Here is a 25,012-nt window from a genome sequence, read left to right as displayed (position 1 = left end):
AGTTAGGGATGGGCAATAAGCGTTGGCCTACCCAGCATTACCTAGATCACATGAATGAATAAAAAATAACCAAACAATCTGTTTTAGTGATTTTGGTTATGGAATAAATATTGGTTGTGACACTGGGAGAACTGCTCAGCTCTATGAATAGTGTTGTGGAATCTTTTATCTTCCCTTGAGATTGCAAATAGAGCCTCAGGTTGTCATCTCATCTGAAAGACAACACCTCCAACAATGCAGTACGGAGGGAGTGCTGCACTGAGGTCCAAGCCTAGATTATGTATATTTGGTGTTGGCACTTCTGATCCGTATAGCATTTTGATAAAACTGACTGGTTTGCAAGGCACTTCAATGGAGAGTTAATTGTCTACTACATTGTTGTGGGTCAGAGGTCACATTGGCCAGACTGGATAAGGATGCCAGGTTTCCTTTCCAAAGTTGTGTTTTCAGAAAATCCAACCCCATTGTTGCCTTAACCCCAACCTTGAAAGGGCTGATTCTACTGTACCAATGTGACATTTCTATCTCTGTGAATGGTTTTTCTGATTGACAAGCTAAGGACGATTTTGTGCTATGACCTACACCGTATTGGGAAATTAACTGACTTGCCAAATTCATTCCACTGAGATCTTGTGCAGCAAACGAAGAAGGAAAGCATTCATTCCATCAGTTTCAACTATACTTAAGCCCATGTCCCAAAGATGAAAGAACCATGTGCTAACTGTCTCCACAATTTCTCCTTGGTTTTAAAATTCTCATCCTTATTTTCGAATCCCTCCATGGCCTCAAACCTCCCTTTCTCTGTAACATCCTGGTGCCCTTCAACCTTCTGAGATTTCTGCATTCCTTCAATTCTGATTGTTGTGGATCCCTAATTTTCTTTGCTTCAGCTGCTTGGGCTGTAACTTCTGGAATTCCTTCCCTAAACCTGTTCACATTTCTTCCTCCTTTGAGACGCTTCTTAAAACCTATCTCTTTTGACCAAATGTTTTGGTCATCTGTTCTAATATCTCTGGGGATCCAGTGTCACATTTGTTTATTACACTACTTTGAAGTGCCTTAGGACTTGTTACTTTGTTAAAGCAGCTGTATAAATCCAAGTTTTTTTTACTGTGCTGATACAGGTGTTAGTGAAAACTGTTGCCTTATTCAAATTTACACAACAATTAGGGGGGAAGAAATTAACATATTGGGATGGCTGCAAGGTCGTAAATAATGGAGGGGCTCAGCTGTCAGTATTAAATCTAGAAGATGCTCCATCACTTTGTGAACTCCTGATATTAGTTCATTGCTGGAGGTTTTGGCCAGTCTATATGTGTAATTGATATTAACACAGCTTTTGGTTCAGATTTTTTCACTTCGGTGGTGTTCAACACTTAATTCAGGCAGTTATGCAGCTGGACCTAAGAACATGTCATGAAGCGTTAAAAGTAATTCAAAATTCATTTGTAGGAACTGAACAGTGCAAAGGGTTTTTCTGAAGGAACTCAGAGGGGCCATGTTTGTCTCTGATTTGAGGATATTTGCTTCCATTGAGGAACGTACTGAGTTTTACACCTGTATTCTTCACAGGTTCCTCCAGGCAAAATAGCTTTGCCCAAACCACATGCCTGTGAAACCCATTTAACAGCTGGTCTCTCGCTTCTTACCCTGCAAGGGACCACGATAGCCTGTGGTGGGGAATCCTGCCCAGTTCACTGCCCTCCTGGCATAGCACAGCCTGGAGTGGATTGGGAGATTGCCTATGCTTTTCTGCTGTACTATGCCATTTTCATTCGATAATTTGAGGCGAGAAGGCCTAGATTTCAACATAGACACAGTTTGAGATCTCCTATGTATTAAGATCTCCTGTTTATATATCACTGTACCGTGGGTCGTGGCGGATAAGATGACCCCACAGTCAAAATGTCCCCTTTTGTGGCGCCAAAAATCACGTTTATATCTATATTCGGCGTCTAAGTCTTTTCTGCTCAGAAATGCTAAATTCGCATGAGGAGTTGGCCTCAATTTTTCACCTCAGAAACGCATGTTTCACTCTCCTTATAAGTCGGCGCATGGGATCAAGCAGATGATATGGGTTGTGTTGCCAAGAAGATGTGTAGGAGTTTAAGACACACCCACACACAGCAAGACTGCACATGGTGAACGACAAACACAAAAGAGTCCTCCAGCAAAAAGAACAAGTACGGAGCTGATTTCGAGCTACAAGTTGTAACATTTGCCAAAAACTGTGCTGCAGTGAGGGAATTTGCTGTTGGTGAAAAAATCGACTGACACTGAAAGAAGGAAGCCACCCTGAAGAAAATGGCTAAGACCAAATGCGCTATGAGAACAAGGACCAGTGACTGGCCTGATCTTGAGAGGCATGTATCAGAATAGGTTCCTCGAAAATCGAATGGTTACGTTGTCACCAGAAATATAATTCCTATATGTGCATTTAAGCGGGCCAAAAGCCTGAGTTCAGCAAAGATTTCAGACCAACAGCTAGCCACAGTAACCGTTTCGTGGAACAAAATCAGTCTAGTATTGTGGCAGAAGACCAAGATAATCAGGGACTACCAAAAGACCTCGATGTCAAAATTCCTGGTCTCTAGCAATTCATCATCAGACAGTGGCAAAAATATGAGTACCTATTATGTCACATTGGAAACATGAATGAAACGTCCATGGATTTCGCAATCCTCAGCAGCCAAACTATGGACTGGAAAGGTTCAAGAACAGTTATAGTGAAAACTACAAGACACAAAAGATTTATGATGGCACCAGCCTGCATGGCAAACAGAAATTAAAAGCCTAAGGTAATTTTCAAACATTAAAGCACGTTGAAAATCAAGTTCCCTGCAGGAGTTTTGTGCATACCTGTGACAACAGTTGGAGGATGGAGTGAAGTTATGGATCTGTAGATTATGTAGAATATGCGACCTAGTGGCCTATGCAAAGAACCACCTTATTAGTGTGAGACATGTTCAAATCCCACATATCCGATGAGATCAAGAGACACCTGCAAAGAAATAACACCCACGTTGCAGTTATACCAGAAGGATCTAATGTCTGTGGTTCAACTTTTGGATGTGTGCATTAACAAATGGTTCAAGGATCATGTTCGTGCTGAATTCAATAGGTGGATGGTTGATGGAGAAAAAACCTTTACAAAGTATGGAATTATGCATGCTACCCTGCTTGATGTTTTGTGTTTCATTATTAATGCACAAATTGTCATCAGATTGTTCATAAAATGCAGAACATCCAAGTCAACGGATGGAGAGGAAGATGATTTGTTGTGGAAGGATGATTCTGAAACTGAAAGCACCAAATCTGATCCAGAGTGGGATCCTTATGATTATGTTGTAGCTAAAGTGACTTCGAATGAATTCGATGAACTCTCCACCCGTTGCAGAAGACAATGAATTTGACGGTTTTTAGAATGTTTTGGTTGTGATTAAAGGTATGCTTGTAGAATTAATTCACTCAATAAAACATGTCACACTGATCTAATTTGAATTACTACTTTTTTTTTCACATTTCAAAATGGAGCCCACCCACACCCAGACTAGGGGGATCATGTTTTATACTTGATGTATAAGTCAACCTCCAAGTTGGAAAAATTTTTCAAGGCTTCAAAAGTCAACTTTACGCCATGATCTATGGTAGGTTTCATTTTCATCACAAAAACGTATTCTTGGTTGAAACTTACAGCCTGCAGCACTTCAGTCCCAGTAAAGGTCACATTGGTCAAACCAGCAGTTGTAAGATTTGCAAAAATGATGGACAGATCCATAATTTTAAATAGCAGTTACTTTTTGCCAGGGCAGGATTCCTTGTATTTGATCAGTACTCTCCATTGGAGAAGTGAACTTAGTCCATTTATCCCTGGCTTTTACCTGTATATCACACTTGATGTGTATGTAATATATAGTTTCAAATTTTTGTGAACATAGTTGGGACATTTTACTAGTAAAGAACTTAATTTCTTTTATATTAATAAGTCCTGTTTAAACATTAAACTTCCTGTATTTCCAAAAGATGATAACCCCATGTGTCTGCATTTTTAAGGATACCTTCAAAACAGCATTTTTTTTTAATTTACTTATTCATGGGATGTTGGTGTCACTGGCTAGGCTGGCATTTGTTGTCCATCCCTAATTGCCCTTGAGAAGGTGGTGGTGAGCTGCCTCCTTGAACCGCTGCAGTCCATGTGGTGTAGATACACCAACAGTGCTGTTGGAGAGGGAGTTCCAAGATTTTGACCCAGCAACATTGAAGGGACGGCGATATAGTTCCAAGTCAGGATGCTGTGTGGCTTGGAGGGGAACTTATAGGTGGTGGTGTTCCCATGCATCTGCTGCCCTTGTCCTTCTGAATGATAGTGACCGTAGGTTTGGAATGTGCTGTCCAAGGAGCTTTGGTGAGTTCCTGCAGTGCACCTTGTAAATGATACACACTGCAGCCATTGTGTACCGGTGGTGGAGGAAGTGAATGTTTGTGAATAGGGTGCCAATCAAGCGGGCTGCTCTGTCCTGGACGGTGTCAAGCTTCTTGAGTGTTGTTGGAGCTGTACTCATCCAAGCAAGTGGAGAGTATTCCATCACACTCCTGACTTATGCCCTGTAGATGGTGGACAGGCTTTGGGGAGTCAGGAGATGAGTTACTCACCACAGGATTCCGAGCCTCTGCCCTGCTATTGTTGTATTTATGTGGCTGGTCCAATTCAGTTTCTGGTCAATGGTAACCCCCAGGATATTAATAGTGGGGGATTCCGCAATGATAATGCCATTGAACGTCAAGGGTCAATGGTTAGATTCTCTCTTGTTGGAGATGGCCATTGCCTGGCACTTGTGTGGTGTGAATGTTACTTGCCACTTGTCAGCCCTAGCCTGGATATTGTCCAGGTCTTGCTGCATTTGGACATGGACTGCTTCAGTATCTGAGGAGTCGCAAATGGTGCTGAACATTGTGCAATCATCAACGAGCATCTCCACTTCTGACCTTATGATGAAAGGAAGGTCATTAATGAAGCAGCTGTAGATGGTTGGGCCTAAGACACTACCCTTAGTTATCATATCCTTCGGATTATCAGACTGCATGACTGCATGTACAATCCCTGTCCATGCTGCGTGGAATGCACTTTCTAATTTTCTCCTCTAATATTACATGCAGTCTTACTATGACAAATATTGCAATGATTTGTGAAGGCCAGATGCCAGTCTTTGTGTAAAAGCTGCTGAAACCATAGTCACGTGGTGGGGTCTAGTCAGGTGGGCTCGAGGGGTTGTCGGATGGTCAGCGGGGAGTTGGGGTGGGTCAGTGCAGTAGTCAGGTTGGATCGGGAGTCAGGGAGTCGAGTCGGGAGAGTCAGTTGTGTAGTTACCTAGGAGTTAGGCTAGGTTTTTTCCATCTAACATTTCCTCGTTAACTATTCAGGTAAGAAAATCAGAACTTTCTAAAGTATCCAACTCTGACTCTGAGTTGGAGACTTTTTCCAGAGGGTCTCGGGGAGTAGGGGAATTGCTCATCGGAAGTTCAAACATCCCGGACAATTCCCACAGTCAGTGCATCAAAGCCAGGGACCTCTGTAGGGTCCTGTAGTGCATCTTGGGGGCACATCTGGTTGCTGACGATGCGGAAACCAGAAGATCTGGGCCTCAATGTCTTACCTCACCATTAATTGTCAAACATTCTAGCTCTAGTTCTAATGTTTGAGAGAGAATACTGCAATATTGAATGGCTCGAATATCATAGTTGCACGATTTTCTTTTGGCAGCTGTACATGGCATTAGCTGCTTGAATTTACCTGTTCACAAGCCCACCACTCTGTCTGGCCATCCTGGATTAGCAGTATTGATTTGTAATGACTAGTTTATCTCCAGAGTTCTCATTCTTAATATAGCAGTTTAAGACTTAATAATCTCGAATTCCCTCCCTAAACCTCTCCACCTTTCTCACTTTCCTTTTAAAACACTTGTTAAAATCTGCCTCTTTTTCTGAGCTTTTGGTCACCTGTCTTAATATTATCTTATGTGGCTTGGTGACGAATTGTGTCTGATGCTCCTGTGAGGTGCCTTAGTATGTTCTACTACGTTAAAGGGATTATATAAATGCAAATTGTAATTGTTGCTATAAATCTTGACCTGAGAGCGAGAGGTTTTCATGTTACTGTTAAACTACTGAAGTATGAGGTTCAATTAAAGCAACTGGGATAGTAACCTCTGAATAAATGACAGGAAACAAAATTAATTTAAATTTTTGTTTATAGTGAAAATCATGTTTCCAGTTCTGGGGATTTTTATTCACTGTCTTGGTACACAGTATTTTCAACTTGCGAAAGCACTTTGGGGGCATTTTTCTACATTGGCACAGAATAAATGCTTCTGTTGTTGAAATATGTATTCTTGTCATTGCTATTTCCAGCCACAAAAGCTGGGAATGAAACCACACACAACCCAAATGAAGTACTGCATGACTCTGGTAGGACTGAAGACTGTTGTTAAGAATTCCTCTTTTAGAGCAGGTGTATTTATCTTGCCGAGTCTATACTTTAACACCACAGAGCTGTCTCTTCAAGAGCCGACTGGAGTTGAGAATGTGATCAACCAGCATGACTACTGGTTGAACCTGACCTTGACACAAAAAAAAATTACGGTTGTTGTGACTGAAACTTACTGCAGTGACGCATAGTTTAACTACAAAAGCTTTTTTTTAATCTCCAAATTACTTTGCTGTATTTCTGAAGGGCTCCTTTGTTTGACAGTGTGTTGCTTGATCTGTCCAGGTTCCCCCTAGTGTCCAGACACAATCCTTCCTACTCCAGAGCATTGCATGTCTGCAGTCTAATAGCATGGCGAGCATCTGGACCAGATCAAGAGCAGCTCTGGTGACTGAAAATGGTTTTCATGAGCTGAACTTCAGCGCATTGTTTTAAGTGCAACCACCATCTAGACACGTAACAAAGCAGGAATGGAGAACATCTCCTTCCCATGTGTTTCATTATCTGTTTCCTTGTGTGTGATACAGCCTGCTTTAAAGATAGGGGTGGTGCTTATGTAACGTCATTCATGCTCTGAACTCCTGTGAGATTTGAGATTTGTTTTTGGAACCAACTCGGCTCACAAGAATAGTTTAATTTCAACATATTTTTAATTGGTGAGGTGAAAAGATATTAATAAATTTGAGGGGATGGGGGGGAGCGGTGACTGCAAGTCATGAGATATCTCCCACCAAAAAATACTACAGGATACTTCAAAAAACCCTCCCAATACTCAGTTTGTCCAGTATATAGGTGGAGCCACGTCAACAAGGAAAGCTCCAAGTTCAATCCCTTTCCCTCTCTTAGTTGAGCCAAACATGGATACAGGTTGGAGTGTCCCAGTTGATCGCATCACTCCTGGGTGAAGGATATCAATATCCAGGACCCTTTCAGGGTTTTTAAAAATTCTTTCATGGGACATGGACGCACTGGCTAAGCCAGCAATTTTATTGCCCATCTTTAGTTGCCCTTGAGGAGGTGGTGGTGGCTCACCACCACCTCGAACTGCTGCTTTCCATGCAGTGCAGGTACACCCCACAGTGCTGTTTGGGAGGGAGCTTCAGGATTTTGATTCAGCGACAGTTAAGGAACATTTGTGAACAGTGATGAGAATATGCAGCACAGCAACAGGCTGGTATAAAAAACAAAATGCTCAAGAAGCTCAGCAGGTCTAGCAGCATCTGTGGAGAGAGATACAGAGATAACGTTTCAAGTCCATATGACTCTTCAGAGCTCCGAAGAAGAGTCATATGGACTCGAAACATTAACTCTGTTTCTCTCTCCACAGATGCTGCCAGACCTGCTGAGTTTTTCCAGCATTTTCTGGTTTTATTTCAGATTTCCAGCATCTGCAGTATTTTGCTTTTATCTCTGTCTATGCTGTTGTTTATGGTCCACATGAACCTCCTCCCACCCTTCTTCATCTCACCTTATCAACATAATACTGTTCCTTTCTTCCTCACATGCTTATCTAGTTTTCCCATTAAAAGCATCTATGCTGTTCACCTCAGCTGCTTCTTGCGGACCTGAGTCTATCATCCTGTTTCCACTTTTGGTCTTTATTTTGCTTTTCTCTTTAATCGTCTAAGATTCCTCTCTCTTCTATCATCTTACATCCTTCCACGTCTCTACTCTCAGATTTCCTGCCATCCCAAATCCCTACCCAACCCTTCAGAACACCTCAACCTTCATACTTTCTTACCATCATCCAAGGCTTGACACCCTCGTACATAAACCTACAACTTCCCTCTGTGCCTCTCTCGATATCCTTTGAAGGACTCATCAAGGCACTTGGCGCTGACCCATTATGAACAGCAACCCAAATTGCCCCGTCCCACTGTCTCAACAATCTCTTCCCCGCATCCTCCGCCCACCCAGTTTGTTCTCTGCCGTCTAATCTTGTCAATCTTCTTCCTGTCCAATTCATCACTCCCACTGCCAACACTGTGATCTCTGCTCTTACCAGCCCAATGCATATTCTCCAGAATGTCTGTTCACATGTGAACAAGGTACTTGCTAATCCGTAAACTTACTGTAGATGATTGCACTGACATCATGGCCTTGATGGAAACCTGGCTGAGGGGTGATGACACCTTCCCCATAATGAAGCTTTCCCACCTGGTTATATCTTTCAGCACTTGCCCAGTCAAGATTGTCAAAACACTCGACTTGACCCCATACACCTCTGTCATCTTTTCCCTCCTTTGAATATCTCACCTTGTTCACTTCTCTCACCACTCATTCAAAATCATTCTCTACCACCCTTCCAAACATGATTTTCTCACCGAGATTTCTTCATTGCTTTCCTCCCTCAGCCACTGCACTGAATGACTTCTCATCCTTGGTGATTTCAACCTCCATCTCAACTCATCATGTTCTTTCTCCTCTGAATTCAGTGCCCTCTTAAATCTCTCCCTCCATGTACACTCCCCAACCCATATTCACAGCCAACCCCCTTGGCCTTGCCCTCTTGTGACCATGCTTGTCCCATTGTATCAATCACAGATAAGACCGTCTCTGATGGCTGCTTTGTATTGCTCTCCCTCCCACATCCCCCTTCCACACCCCAACCCTACTTCCTTCGATATCCACCGCCAGGAACAACTAGCTCCCAATTCACCTACAACAACACTCTCAAAATCCTAACACTCTAGTGTTTGGCCTTGTGTGTCGTACATCCCTCCAGCTACTGATTTGCACAATAGTCCAATATATCTGCGCTCATCTAATTCTGTACTCCTGAGCATCCCCAATTTTAATCAGTTCAATCATTGGTGGCCGTGCCTTCAGTTGCCTAAGCCCTAGGCTTGAGAATTTGCCCTCTACACCTCTTGACCTCACTAACTCCCTTTCCTTCTTGAAGACACTCTGAATCTCCTCCTGTGGGTTGGGGTAATATTTTGCTTTCTTTTCTAATGCTCCTGTGAAGCGCCTTGGGGCATTTTTTTCACATTAAAAGCACTATATAAATATAATTTCTTCTTGTGGTAGAGAGTTGTACATTCTTGGCCGAAGTCTGTGTCTGGCTCAACTGTGATATCCCCTTCAATCAAACAATCTGTGGTACTCTGTCGTGGCTCACCTGTGAATAATGTGCATTTTGTGTGAGGCACAACTGTCCTTGAATCTGTTCCCCAGTGAGGAGATGTGACCAGAAAGATCAATGAACCATCCCTGTCACCACCCTAACTGAGATCAGCTAGTTCAACACAGTCAACAATGATCTGCATTTATATGGCACCTGGGACAGTACAACATCAAGCTCTGAATTTGTAATATTTATTAATTGGCATTATTGTTGTGCTTGAAGTGAGATGTACAGAAGCTGGCCTGGATGATTCACCTGGTGATCATTTTGTTTTCCTTTACTCCCACCCTGCCTCCAAAGGGAAATGACTCACTTTCAAACAAGCATCACACCTTAAGCAACACAGTCTTAAGTTTGCTACAGGATACAATGCATCAGAATACTGGCAGGAGAAAGATGCAACACTGTTGTGGCATCACTGCATGGTCCAATCTGTGACACAGCAATGCGGGAATAAAAAAATAGAACACCCCTCCCCTGTCATTCTTCAAATAGTGTTATGGGATCTTTTGCATCCACCCGCGAGGGTGGGCAGTGCCTCGGATTTAAAGGCACCTCCAACAGTGCAGCGCTCCCTTGCTACTGTCCGGAGCTGCCAGCCTAGGTTTTGTGTTCAGGTGTCTGGTGCAGGTCTTAAAGTCGCAACCTTCCGAATCAGAGGCAAGAGTGTTACCCACTGAACCACAGCTGACACCCTTAAATATTGTTGAGCTTTGTGAAATAGATGAGAATTTGCACACCTGTTTGTTGATCTTGCACCCTCCTTTTGGTATTTCTGACTTCAGTCTTCCACTGTCTAACGCAAGCAACCAAAACCTCAAGCTGTAATTGTAGCGCATGACCTTTCCAAGTGGTGTGAGTATGTTCTTCAGTTCCTTGCATGGTATGTTTTGTGAATATCAGTCCTGAGATTTTTGGGTGAAATTGATTACCCTGTTTCACATCCGCCATCATTTTCATTTCTGGTTTAAAAAAAACCAGGTTGTTGATTTACCCGTGCATTTCATTCAATTGCTGAACACCAATTTCACCCCCTTGGTGCCTGCAAGCTGCAGTGGAATTGGTTCAAATTAGTTTGAAAAGGGATCATTTTTGGTAGCCGTGGGGCTTGACAATAAGTGCATGATTTTGTGAAATATATCAGAAGCAATGACTTGCCTGTTGAACTGCTTTGAGCTCTTCATAAAGTATTCCACGCTATTGTTGCAGTCTATGTTTTAGATGTTTATCTGTGGAGAAGTGCAAGGATTGGAATAGCCAATTTATTCCATCAGTCAGTCAGATCTGCTAACTTAGGCACTGTCCTCCTCTGTAGTACATTCTGTTCATACAGCGATTTCTTTTTCTTAAAATTTAGTTTTATTGGGATTTCATTAAAAGCACAAAGGATACCTCAATTGCTGCTGATTGTTCTATGACTTGACAACATCTTGGAAATCCCCATAACAGGGTGTTATGTGTTAAATTCATGGGGGTCTGTCTCATCTTAGAATCAGCAAAGAATAGGAATGAATATTTACTTAAACTCTCAACCAAAAACTATTCTTACCATTTGCCAAGTGTCACAGCTTTGCAATAGTTGTGCGGGTTATTGAAGCCCTTCTGGTTACTGTGTTTTGTCTGGTAGAGCACAGCGGTATGATAATGGGGCGATCGTAAAGAAATTTTGGCAATATCCCACTCTCAGCTTCACAATAGAGAGAAAGGCAAACACTTTTCAATCACCTTCAAGTTAGTGGTCAATTACAGAGAAATGTGGCTACATAGAGTGCCTAGCCAGAACGGAGATGATTGTGTAAATTCATAGCTGCATATAGTGCCGCCACTGTTCCCGGCCAGAATGGAGATGTTTGTGTAATTTCCCCCATCACATCTGGAGACTGCATTTTTTTTTATAAGTGACTGGATGGATTTTATGCACCGAATTTGCATTATATAACTATCCTCCACTTACTGCATTTTGTTGGAGAAATTGCCCTGATTTCACGTTGCTGTAGTTTCAATCATGTTCTTTTTACTGCAGCTCAAAACTCTTCTTAAATGGATTCTATCGACTGCTTTGATGCACTGTTTAAATAGGCTGTGTTTGGTGTAAGATAGACTGGTTGCTCCAAGTTCTGCCCTGCCTCCAACTCATTGGCTGGCACATTGGTATAAACAGTCAGTGGAGAAATATTGGAAGAAGCCTCAGAGAGGCAACTCTAGCCCGCTAGAGATGCTACATTGTGTCAGGAGAATAAAAAGAGGGGGATGAGAGAGAATCAATAATTTAATAATTTCTAAGTGATACTGAACAACTTGAAGCCATTTAGTGGATGCTCCCTTTTTATATGCAGTTCAGTATTGAGGAGTAAAGAAACTGACATGATCATGTTGTTAGGAAATCAATTCGTTTCCCACCCAAGATTTGGCACAATCTGAATCAAACCAGCACTTGATTATTAATAATGTCTCATTCAGCTTTTGGCTATTCTTCCCCTGCAGAGGGGTTTGTTATTCCTGTAATGCTCTGTTCCTTTCTAACTAACCTTGGCCGTCACCTGTGGGTTGTTTTTTTCTCTTTCTTTTGTATAGCCTTTTCTGGAAAACTCAACAGGTTTCCGACGTTTGATGGCGAACTCAAGGAGCTCTGCACAAGCGCCGTCAGTGCAAACACCACAAAGGCAACGCTGTATTCACTGAATGTGTGGCGATACTGGTGTGTGACAAGAGAGCTAAAGCAATACATGGACATTACCAAAGTAGGTCCTCTGAATACTTATGTAGAATGACAATACACAGGATGTACAAAATAGAAACAGGCCATTCAGCCCAACTGGTCTATCTTGGTGTTTATGCTGCACACGAGCTTCATCTCACCCTGTAGGCACATCCTTCAATTCCTTCCTCTTCTTGTGTTTATTTAGATTCCCATTAAAGGCATACTTATGCATCAAGCAATTGTAGATATGGTTTTTGCAGAGAGAAAGGATTGCGGGATATAATGGTGAAATAGAGTTAATCCGTATTTTTTAAAAATGAGAACAGCTGTGTTGTCCTAATGCTCTTTTCCTGTCTTTGCAATCTCATGTTCTAATCATATTGCAACATAGGTTTGTGACTGCAGGCACCAGGGTTTTCCTGCAGCGTTTCAATTCATGGCTAGTTTTAATGCACTTTACTGGGATGCAGTAGATGGCAGACCTGCAGTTTTCCCTTTGTCAACTACTCTCTTCAGTGTAAACAGTTCAGGAAACCAGTGACCCCTGTTGTTGTGTTAAGGCCACCTGTTGGTGTAGAGTAAATGTAGGGGGGCTGGTCTGCCCACACTGGTACTCCATAGAACCGGGATTTCTGCAATGCACAGCAAAGCCTAGAGACCAAAATAGTGATGAAAGGTAACATACGGATCACTCTCCTGAAACAGGCAAATTTACGGAGGAGCACCAGACACTCCCAAGCATTTAGTTAAATGCTTGAAGGGAGAAACTTTGCAGAGCTATGCAGTAATAGCTGGAGAGTGCCTATTTCCATCTCTGTAACATTGCTCAACTTTGCCCCTGCTTCAGTTCCTCATCCATGCCTTTGTTACCTCTAGACTTGACTATTCCAATGCACTGTTGGCTGCCAGCCCACATTCTACCTTCTGTAAACTTGGATGTCATCCAGAACTCTGCTGCCCATGTCTTAACTCACACCAATTCCCGTTGCACTATCACCCCTGTGCTCACTGATCTACATTGGCTCTCAGTCGAGCAACACCTTGATTTTAAAATTTTCATCCTAGTTTTCACATCCCTTCCATGGCCTCACCCCTCCCTATTTCTGTAATTTCCTCCAGCCCCACAACCTTCCGAGATAACATGCACTCCTCTAATTCTGACGTTTTGCACATTCCCAATCATAATTGCTCCCCTGTTGGTGGCTGTGCCTTCGGTTGCCTAGGCTCCAAGCTCTGGGATACCCACCCTTCACCTCTCCACCTCTCTACCTTGCTTTCCTCCTTTAAGACATTCCTTAAAACTTACGACTTTGACCAAGCTCCTGGTTATCTGACCAAATATCTTCTTATGTGGCTCAGTGTCATATTTTGTTTTATAATGCTCCTATGAAGCATTTTTGGACATTTCATTATGTTAAAGGCGCTATATAAATATAAGTTGTTTGAGTGAGATGAAATTGGACAGCTCTTTCAAATAGCTGGCACAGACATAGTGGTCCAAATGATCACCACCTGTGCTTTATCTTTTTATGATTCAATGAATCTCTTGTAGCCTTTTTGTAATCTCTTTTTGTGGTCATGGTTTTGAATGTTTCCCTTATTTCAATTGTTTAAACCTATTGCTACAAACTTTACGACCAGCTACATGAATGATACTATTGTCCACATGGATAGACTTGCTGCTCTTACAGGAGCTTGTTTTAAAGGTTGACTTTAAGGGCTTATTGTCACGTTCAGTACCCTTTGGAATAGAAGGGTTTTGATCTTCCTTTTTATTCACGTGGTTGGATTGTGGAAGGGACTGATTCAGAGGAACTGGCATTGAATGGTGAGAATGTGAAACTCACCACCACAAGGAGTGGCTGAGGTGAATAACATCAATGTTTTTAAGGGAAGCTAGGCAAGTGCATGAGGGAGAAAGGAATGGAAGGTTATGCTGGGATTTAGATGAGGGAGGGTGGGAGGAGGCTTATGTGGATAGAAACACCAGCATAGACCAATTGGATTGAACATCCTGTTTCCTCGTGGGGTCTCTGTTATTCAGTAAATTTGTGAGCGCGGTGACTTAACATAAGCCCGGGTGTTTTGGCTTCATTCACCTTCACCTGGGGACATGGCGTGTGGAGGCAAGTTGTCTTCCCAGAAGGAGGCAGGGAAGCTGTCGATTTTTGTAGCTCATGTTACCAACTCTGGACGTATTTCTGGATTTTTCCCCACATAACCTCCTGTCTCTGACTACCTCTCCCTATTCAATAAAAAAGGGGGCAGGGGGGTAGAAGCTTTAAATTATTTTCTCCTGTGTTGCTCATTGCATTGCCCAGGCCTTTAATCCCTGGAGACTTCAGGACATTTCTGGAGGGTCGGTGACCCTATGTGCCAGTTGAATCCTCTCAAGGAAATTAAACTAATCTTACTGCAATAACAACCCTGTCCTACCTGTTGTTTCTTATGCAATGCATTCCAACTATCTATATCTCATTCTGTAACGAAAAAGTTATTTTTATGTATTATAAACATCCTTTTCAACACTGAATCTTGCCCTGGAGTATCTGAAATTACTGTTTCAAGTTTATTTTCTCTGTCATTAAGTATCTCGTGTAATTTTCATAGTCCTCTCAGGGTCATCTCTTTTCAAGGCCACTCCCTAGAGTTCCTTCTTGCTCCCACTCTCATCACCATCTTCTCGAGGGCAATTAGAAATGGGCAATGAATGCTAGTCACCAGTGCCCATATCATATGAATGAATTTAAAAAAAAACACAATCAGCCTCGATTATCTCTTCTGCACTGCCCATTTATACCAGAGATCATATATACCAGATAGTGTACAGGTTTGGTCTGAGCAAGGATACTTTACAGCTTTCAGTCTGACCTGTGGCAATTTGAAAACAACTGATAAGACAATATAGCCAACATCGATTGCCTTTACCTACTGCCACTTCATAAAGTTTAGAGGTGCTGAGAAAGGAGACAAGAAATCAATTTTCCCCTCAGCATGCCATATTCTACATGTGGATTAAATGTACCATAAGACATAGGAGCAGAAATTAGGCCATTCGGCCCATCGAATCTGGTCCGCCATTCAATCATGGCTGATAAGTTTCTCAACCCCATTCTCCCGCCTTCTCCCTGTAACCTTTGATCCCCTTACCTATCTATGTATCTTCCATTTTCCAATGTTCACTTTGTCTCCTGAGCTTCATTTTTCACTGATCTTGGCTGCCCTTGTCTGAGTTCATGGTTGATTTAACCACTGTCCACTGACTGCCTGCTGGCAACTCATGAAAGCTGCACTGACATATGTTTGAGAACACCTCAGCCAGGCTGCTGTGACCAGGAAACAAAGAGGCTTGAAAGGAAAAAGTCAAAATAGATGTAATTTATGAGAGCAAACAGTGGGGCTATCCGATGGCTCAGTGAGTGTGGTTTGATCCCCATTCCAAGCGGAATTAGAGAGGTCTCTGAATGCTCTGCTCTGTAAATAACTCTATGACTCTATGCAAGGGCGCTGGATTGGGGAGTTGGGGGTGGTGGTGCGAGGTGGTACTGCAGTGATGGAAGTATACCCAGGCTAATTGGAGTGGGGGAGCAGCCAGTGTTCTTGCTCACGATCAACTACAGGAAAGTGCATGTGTGGGATCTGGATCAGGCTTCACTGTGATCAATTAGCTCATTGACCGTCTAGGCTGAAACTTAAGCAATAGCTACTTGAGTAAGGTGCTTGGGGGGGGATTGGCGCCAATGAAACTACACCCTGTTGTCATGAGACAACACCTTTCATGTGAGGAGGGGAGTGTGTGTAAAGGGAAGACCACTGGAGGAGTTGTGTGATTTCAACATTTATATTTTCTCACTGTTTTCTCTCTGTTAAAGATTCCACCTGCAAAGCTCAACGAGCTGCTGGAGGACTTCTACGTGACGGTGAGGAAGACCGATGGCTCTGACTTCCTGGCCACCTCGCTCCACGCTATCCGGCGCGGCCTGGATCGCGTGCTGAAGAACGGCAACGTGGGCTTCTCAATCGGGGACGCCGTCTTCAAGTCCTCCACCCAGAAGCTGAAGGACAAGCTGAGGCAGCTGAACAAGGCGGGCATGTCTGGCTCGCGATCCCGCAACATCGTCTACTTCTCCGGCCAAGACGAGGAGGAGATGTGGCAGGCCGGTTACCTGGGTGATGCCAACCCCGTGGCTCTGCTGAGTGTGGTGGTGAAGTTCAACAGCCAGTACTTCAACATGAGAACCTTGCAGGAGCACGTGGACCTCATGTATGGGGATATTGAACTGTTGAAGGATGCTGAGAACCGGCCCTTCTTCGCCAGGACTGACATGGTCAAACGAGAGAGCAAGGTGTGCAGCAACAAGCTGTGCTTTGGACAGATTTACCACGAGCACTCGGAAGGACTCAAGAGATGCCCGTACTGCCTGTTGTATAAATACATGTACACCCACCGGCCTCCGAGCCAGCGGGATCCCAAGTCATCCTTTTACCTCGTGGCCAGGAAAGATTTCTCCCAGCTGGACAATGTGTGGTTTGAGGAGCAGCGGATGGGCCTTCGCTCCCTCAGAGCTGTGGTCCCCAAACTAGCAAAGAAGGTCAGGCTTGAGCAAAGTGAGAGCTTCACCTTTGTGTCCTTCACACAGGCCTCTCTTCTTAAACCAGGAAAGTTCCTTTCTACCAACAGCTGAAGAAAGTCAACATCCTTAAGACCAAAAGATTGTTTCAAATGTACAGCTTCTAGCAAAGGGGGGAAAATAGTGATATGGATAGCAGATAGAAATAAAACACAATGTGATGTTATTCAAAAGGGGGCAATAGTTACTCATTTAATCATCCATAATCCCTTTTTTTACAGTATTTTCATTACATTTTCAAAAAAAAACTTGTCATTTAACCCATTTTTAAAAAAATTCAAACAAATCTGTAAATTCCCATTGCTGCGGTAATTTGGTGAGAGTGGGAATTTACTGGTAAGTAGTGGGTGAGTAGTGCATAAAGTGTGGTTTTAATCAAATTGAAATTTAACCTAGTTTTCTTGTTTTTAAAAAAAACCTGCAAGCTAGTGCTAGTTAACTGTCAACTAGTGTAAGTAGGTCCCTGACAAGCTGTTAAAAATATCGTAGCTGAAAGTTGACTGACCAATTGTAACCAGTCTGTTTTTGAAGGGGTATCTGCAAAAAACACAGAGCTTGGAAAACAGAGTTCAGCCAGAGTTGGGTGAACCTGCTAAATGGAGTGGCTTGCTTAAGTGCAAACCTGGGAATTTGATGAGAGTGGGAATTTGGTGCAGAGAGGGAAGGTCGTGCTAAGTAATTTAAAACCAAGGGACAATATTAAATAAGTAAATGCATAAATGATCAGAGTACTTAATTAGATCTAAGGGGATAAAACTCAAATTACTAAGCAGAGGATACCAACATGGGATCCAAATTGCATTAAGTAAAAATCTGATATGCATAAATAATACATAGGAAGCAGGGAATACTAAACTAAAAACTTGTGCATGCATACCTACATATCTATTCCACATGTACGCTGATGGCACCCAGCTCTGCCTCACCACCAATTCTCTTGACCCCTCCGCTATCACTGTTTTAGGTCCCCACCACAATCTCCATTCCCTAGCTACCAACTCCATCCCTCTCCCTGATTACTGTTTGAGTTTTGCGGCCTCAGTGACATAAGCTTCTGATCAACATATCCACTTCACCACCAAGATGACCCATGTTACTAAGTTGCCCGGCTGTGCCCTGCCTCAGCTCACCTGCTGCTGAAACCCTCACCCATGCCTGTTTTGCCTCTAGGCGACTGTTCAAATGCTTTCCTGGCTGACCTCCCGCCCTCCATAAACTTGAGCTCATCCAAAACTCTGCTGCCTGTATCCTAACTCACACTAAGTCCTGTTTGCCCATCACTGCTGTGTTTGACGAGCTACATTGGCTCCCAGTCTGCCAATACCACAATTCCAAATTCTCATCGTGCTTCAATTTCCTTCATGGTATCACCATTCCCTAACTGTAACATCCTGCAGTCCCACAAACCTCAGATCTCTGCGCTACTCCAATTCTAGCCTCTTGAACATCCACAATTTTAATTGCTCCATCATTGGCTGATGTGCCTTCAGATGCCTGGGCTGTAGATTCTGGAATTCCCTTCCCAAGCCTATCTACCCATCTACCTCTCTCTCTTCCTCTTTAAGAAGCTCTGTAAAACCTACCTCTTGATCGCTTGGCCTAATATTTCTTTCTGGCTTTGTATCAAAATGCTCCTGTAAAGCACCATGGAATGAATTATTACATTAAAGACACTGCATAAATGCTATTTGTTGTTATAGATAAACTTCTAGCAAAAGGAGGAGAGACCTGAGACCCATTGCCTGCAATTCCTGGATAGCCACACATGCAGGAAGTGCTTCCAATTGCATCAGTTTGAGGAATAACTGGAGTCACTGCAGGGCATACAGGAGGCTGAGAATTTCCTGGAGCGCATCTGTTCCCAGGTGTAGCCACCCCGCGGCCACAGAGAGTTCAGGAGGGTAGATAGTGTGTGGCCCTGCGCCAGGGTAGGAAGAGGTGGGCGATGTAGATATCCTCCAGGAGGCTGGCACTTTCAGTGCTGAATGGTAATCATCTCAGAAGAATACAGTCATGAGCAGAACCAGCGTGTCACGGGGCAGTTCACTGTACAGAGAGGTACAGCAAAGTGTAGAAATCAAAAGGAAACTGCGTGGGCCATTAAGGAAAATAAACTTGCAGGGACAGTGGGGGAATGGGACTGATTTGGATTTTTTTTCTTTATTTTTTTTCATGGGATTTGGCTGTCGCTGGTAAGGCCAGCATTTATTGCTCATCCCTAATTGCCCTTGAACTGCATGGCTTGCTAGGGCATTTCAGAGGGCAGCTAAGAGTCAACCACATTGCTGTGGGTCTGGAGTCACATGTAGGCCAGACCAGGTAAGGATGGCAGATTTCCTTCCCTACAGAGCATTAGTGAACCAGATGGGTTTTTTACAACAATTGAAGATCGTTTCATGGTCACCGCTACTGAGACTAGTTTTCAATTCCAGACTCTATTATTTGAATTTAAATTCCGCCAGCTGCTATGATGGGATTTGAACCCATGCATCCCAGAGGATTAGCCTGACCCCTAGGTTACTAGTCCAGTGACATTACCACTAAGTCACCATCTCTTAGAGATCCAGCATGGACTCAATGGGCTGAATGGCCTGCTGTGGTCATAGGGGATGCAATAGGGGGATAGATGGGTGTTTCTGTAACCACCTACATGATTTCTGCATGGTGCGTTACCTCCCAGGTGCCAGTTTAAACGACAACATTGAACGGGTGCAGAGGTTTTGCAGAGGGAAGGGGAAACAGCCAGAACTCATGGCCCACATTGAAACCTGTAACAGGTAGAAAAAAGGAAGCCCTGCAGACAAAATTTCAGTAACTAGGGTGGAAAGTAAGGAGCAGGACTTCAAAAATTGTCATCTCAAGAGTACATCTAGTAATATATGTTAGTCAGTATATGAGCATTGGGACAGGTTATTGGAGCTGGCGAAATGGGATAGAAAGGAAGTTTGCATTTCCCTGCAGCCTGACAAACAGCCATTCACCAATATTCTGTCCATTAGCCAATTTTATGCATTTGATCCAGGGATGGGGAAGCTTTTTCTCATCCAGGGCCACTTACACATAGACAATATCGTCGCTGGCCACTCACACATAAAAACCAGCTTAATTTTTTTTGAGAGAATACAGAAACTTTCAACTCACCCACTGCTTTAGTGCGATGGTTGAGTTTGCTTTACCTTAATGAGTAGCAGAGCTTCTGTGTCTCAATCACAGTACTCCTGAAATTCAGTTCAAATTTTTTCTTGCTTTTCTTTCCCCTTTTTTCTCTCTCTCCTTTCCACTCTGTCTGTCTGTCTGTCTCTCTCTCTCTCTCCGTTCCCACTCTGTTTCTCTCTATATATCTCTCCCTTTCTTTTCTCACTCTGTTTCAACCTCAAACCAGCCGAGGTTACTCTCAACAACCCAAGGCTCTGGCCAACTCCCATTCTGAGGCTGCACCTGGGCCTGGAGCCAGGGCCTTTTCCTCAGGGGCTAAGCCCCTGTCCAGGCACACCCCAGTGGAGTTGGGGGAGGGGAGGGGTGGTAGGCTGTTGATGGACCCGGGTATCCTGCTTCTCCCCCCCACTCCCCACCCCCACCCAGCCCAGGTTATTCTCACTTCACCATCCGATCGGCAGCTTCCCGTCCCTGCCTTGCCCTCCATTTCCTGGACCTCGGGCCTTGCTCTCTCCCCATGGTGACTGTGGTCGAGCCTAAGGCATCAGAACATGGCGGTGGCTGACCCAGAGTGCAGCATGCGGGGGTGAGGGGGCAGATTTTGAAATCTCCCCTAGCCCACCATGGGCTGGAACCAGCCCCAAGTCCGGGGTTCCCCACCCCTGTTTAAACCCATGGGCTTCACTTTTGCTTACAAGTCTATTATGTGGCACTTTATCAAACACCTTTTGAAAGTCCATGTACAACATCAAATAAACAACCATAATTAACCCCCTCCGTTACTTCATTGAAGAACTCATTAAAGTTAATTAAACACAATTTGTCTTTAACATCCACACTGGCTTTCATTCATTAAGCCATAGTGCAGATTTATTTTGTCCTGGATTAATGTCTGAAAGCTTCCCCAACATTTATGTTAGGTGACTGGACTGTAGTTGCCCAGTTTATCCCTCTCCTGTATTTGAACAGCAGTAGAACGTTTGCAATCTTTTAGTCCTCTGACACCAGCCCACGATCCAAGGAGGATTGGAAGATCGTGGTCAGACCTGTTACAAATTCCACCCTTTCTTCCCTTAGCAATTTAGGATACACTCCAACAGTACCAGGTGACTTTTCTACTTCATGGGATGCCCACCATTCTAAAACCTCCTTTTTTAAAATCTATTTTTATCTTATCCAATTTCTCCTTTGCTATGTCATGCTCTTCTCTGATAGATACAAAAAACTCACTTTGTACCACAGACATGCCCCTGTGCCCCTCTTCCATTGACTATCTTTTTACATGTTTATAAAAAGACTTTTGGGTTCTCTTTTATTTTTACTCACTAATCAATTCTCATGCAATCTCTTTTCCCCTCTTATTTCCTTGAGACATTTTCCGTGTACTTCTTGTATTCAGTTTGGTTCCCTGCTGAGAGTCCTGACATTTATTGTGGGAAGCCTCCTTTTTCTGTTTCATTTTAATCTCTCCACCTAGGTTTGAATGCCCTCCCTTTCCCCACTCCACCTCCCCCATGGGAATGTGTCCAGTCCATACTCCAACTATCTCCTCTTTGATGACCTCCCACTGCTTATTTACTGGTTTACCTGCCAGTCTTTTGATTCCAATGCACCTGGGCCAAATCTCTTTATAACTCACTGACATTAGCCCACCGCTGTTGTGTATTTTCACCTTTGATTGTTCCTTGTCCTTTTTCACAGGTCTAAGCCTAATGATATTGTGATCACAGTTTCCTACATGCTGTCCCACTGAAACATCCCCCACTTGCTCCACTTCGTGCTCTGAGAAAGTTGCCTCGTCGCTCTCAATTTTACATTGTTATATTCTCAGTATAGGTTTATCCTGCCCTAGAACTGATCCCAATACCTCAGGAACATGAACCCTGCAATTGTGACCTCATTAGGTCCACTCCTCTCTTTGATACATATCAGTAACTTGGGGCTTGAGTACAGTTTCAAAGTTTGGAGGTGACTGGAAACTCTGAAATGTAGTAAGCGGTGAGGAGGGTAGTAACAATCATCATCAGGTCAACATAAAGATAAAAGCAAAATATTGCGGATGCTGGAAATCTTAAACAATAACAAAATGCTGGAAAAACTCAGCAGGTCTGGCAGCATCTGTGGAGAGAGAAATGGAGTTAACGTTTCGAGTCTGTATGACCCTTCCTCAGAGCTCTGAAGGGTCATACGGACTCAAAACATTAACTCTATTTCTCTCTCCACAGATGCTGCTAGACCTGCTGAGTTTTTCCAGCATTTTCTGTTTTTTGTTTCAGATTTCCAGCAACATAGACTGGTGAAATGGACGGGTATCTGACAGATGAAATTCAAGGCACAAAAGTGTAAAGTGATTCGTTTTGAGGAGAAGCAAACTAAATGGTACAGTTTAAAGGGGGTGCAGGAACAGAGAGACCTGGGGTCTACATGTGCACAAGAGTAAAGGTGGCAGGACAAATTGAAAAAAACTGTTTAGAAGGGCATACCGGATCCTCGACTTCATAAACAGAGCATTGAGTGCATAGGCAAGAAAGTCATGCTAACCTTTATAAAACACTGGTTGGGCCCCAGCTGGAGTGTTGAGGTCAATTCTGAGCACTTTAGTAAGGATGTTAAGACTCAGAGAGGATGCAAGGAGACATACTAGAATGATACTAGGGATGCAAGACTTCAGTTACATGGAGACATTAAGTAAACTGGGGTTGTGCTTCTTAGAGCAGAGAAGGCTAATTTGGCAAAAGAACCAGAGGTAACCTGAGGAAAATAATTTTAACTTTTTAAAAATTAATCCAATGAATTAAGATCTAGTGGCACTGCCTAAAAGGGTGGTGGAAGCAGATTCATTAACTTTCAAAAGGGAATTGGATAAATACTTAAAAGGGAAAAGCATTATGGGGCAATGGGGAAAGAGCGTGGTAATGGGACTAATTGGCTAGCTCTTGCAAAGAGTTTGAGCAAACACGAGAGGCCAGATGGCCTGCTGTACTCTATCATTTTGTGATTCTATGAGAAACACCTAGAAAGCTTTCATACTTTGTGTTCACTCAGTTTATTGTAAACTTGTATTATCACTTGGGTTCATCATTATTAAAACTATTTTTTCTCACTCTGTTTCTCCTTCTCCCCCTTCAGAATTCCAACATAGATTGTAATTTTGCTAATTGAAGCTTGTAACCTGGTGTTAAACAAGCAGAATTGTACATAGGTACTTTGTGTAACAGTGGGGAATTTAAATACTGCACAGTTTTCTACTAAGTAAACAGAAGAAACCCATTATACGCCAGCAGTGAATAAGTGTTCTCAAACTTCTGTGAGCTCTCGTCTAAGTACCAGGTCACTACTCCATGTGGTGTTACCTGCATGCTTAGTGCTGGGATTTCATTTTCTTCATTGGATCTCATTAGCCCTGCCCTTCCCAACCAGACTGGGGTCTTGTGAACTGTGGTTGTGAGGTCGCTGGGGATGATATTATTCAAAAATAAAACCATGTGAAATGTCCAGCATGTTCCTCCCCGTGTTGTGTGTTCTTTTCAATGTACCACAGAGGTATACTAATAAGGGAATGCCAGAGTTTTTAATTATGTTGTTTTTGAAATACCATTTCCACACATCATCTGTAGCCCTGAATATGATGCAAGCTGCAAATTGTTTTTCCAAAAGCGGTTTGATGCTGCAAATTAATTGGTTAATGTTATATGTTGTGCATTTCCAGCAACATTGATTCATGCATTTGTATATGTACTGAGGAATCATTTATTGCATTCTTAATTATAAATTAACCCCTCCCACCATCTTGTGAGCAAGTATTCCTCTGTTTGACAGTCACCAGTTAAGTTTAAAAAACATTTCACCAATTCTCCTGATCCTTGCTAAGACATTTTCCTGGTCACGACACAATGCACTACCTTGCTCAAGTGTGTCTAAGCAGTGATTGTTGGTGGGCAGTTCAACTGGATGGGCTTAAATGCCCCAGGTGAGCCTTATCTTCCCCTCAACCAATCTCCAGATCCTTCAACAACTGAAATGTCTCCTCTCAGGACACATAGTCAACCTCATACCATCTTCCTGGATGAAGTGGTACCACTTCAGTAATAGGTTGAGCCTTCCAATTTTAGGGCTCAACTTGACCACCTGTTTAATTGCTTAGGCCTCATCTGGAGCATTGTGTCCAATTGCAGCCACCACCCTTAGGAAGAAGTCAAGGCCCTGGAGAGGGTGCAGAGGTGATTTACTCAAATGGTCCCAGGGATGAAGGACATCAGTTCCCTGGAGAGACCAGAGAAACTAGGTTTGTTCTTGGAATAGACAAGATTCAGGGGAGATTTAATAGATGTATTGAAAGTTATGAGTAGTTTTGATGGATAGGGAGAAACTGCTTCCACTGGTAGGCATGTCACGAAGCAGGCGATACAGATTTAAGATAATTGACAAAAACAATGTCATGGGAGATGAGGAGAAATGCATTGACTCTGGAAGGCACAGCCTGAAAGGGTGATGAAAGCAGATTCAATCATAATTTTCAAAAGGGAATTGGATACATTTTTGAAGGGAGAAAGTTTGGAGACCAAGAAGAAAGAGCAGGGGGAGAGACTCAGCACCCAAGGTATGATGGGCCAAATGTGTTGTAAGATTCCACAGTTCTTCTAACATTTCTTCCTGTCCCCTCCCAAAAAAGATAGATTCCAGAATTTTGAGTTATACTTGATAAAACCAGCAAACACCAAACATCTGAACAATGTGACAAACACAACCAATTTGCCTGCTTGATGTAGGGAATGTCTCAAACAAATGAATTTGTCTTTATATAACACTTTTCACATTCTCAAACCACTCAAAAGCAGTGCATACAATGAATTCCTTGCATTTTCCCTCCTTAACAATGGTCAGCATTAATAAGGTGCACCCTAAGTTGGAGA

At 43.1% G+C, this 25,012-nt stretch overlaps 1 protein-coding gene across 1 annotated transcript in view; it reads left to right on the top strand.

The window, feature by feature from the left end:
- LOC121277052 (uncharacterized protein KIAA1958) overlaps positions 1-19,168 on the top strand; it is a 171,158-nt gene extending 151,990 nt beyond the window's left edge. Inside the window, exons 3-4 of the mRNA XM_041185979.1 lie at positions 12,186-12,352; positions 16,185-19,168. Coding sequence (XP_041041913.1) covers positions 12,186-12,352; positions 16,185-16,997 — 980 coding nt within the window. The 3' untranslated portion in view covers positions 16,998-19,168. The remainder of the gene's footprint in view (positions 1-12,185; positions 12,353-16,184) is intronic.
- Positions 19,169-25,012: the final 5,844 nt, after the last annotated feature.

Source organism: Carcharodon carcharias, chromosome 4, assembly GCF_017639515.1.
Source record: "Carcharodon carcharias isolate sCarCar2 chromosome 4, sCarCar2.pri, whole genome shotgun sequence".
NCBI lineage: Eukaryota > Metazoa > Chordata > Chondrichthyes > Lamniformes > Lamnidae > Carcharodon > Carcharodon carcharias.
This window is presented reverse-complemented; position numbering and strand designations above follow the sequence as displayed.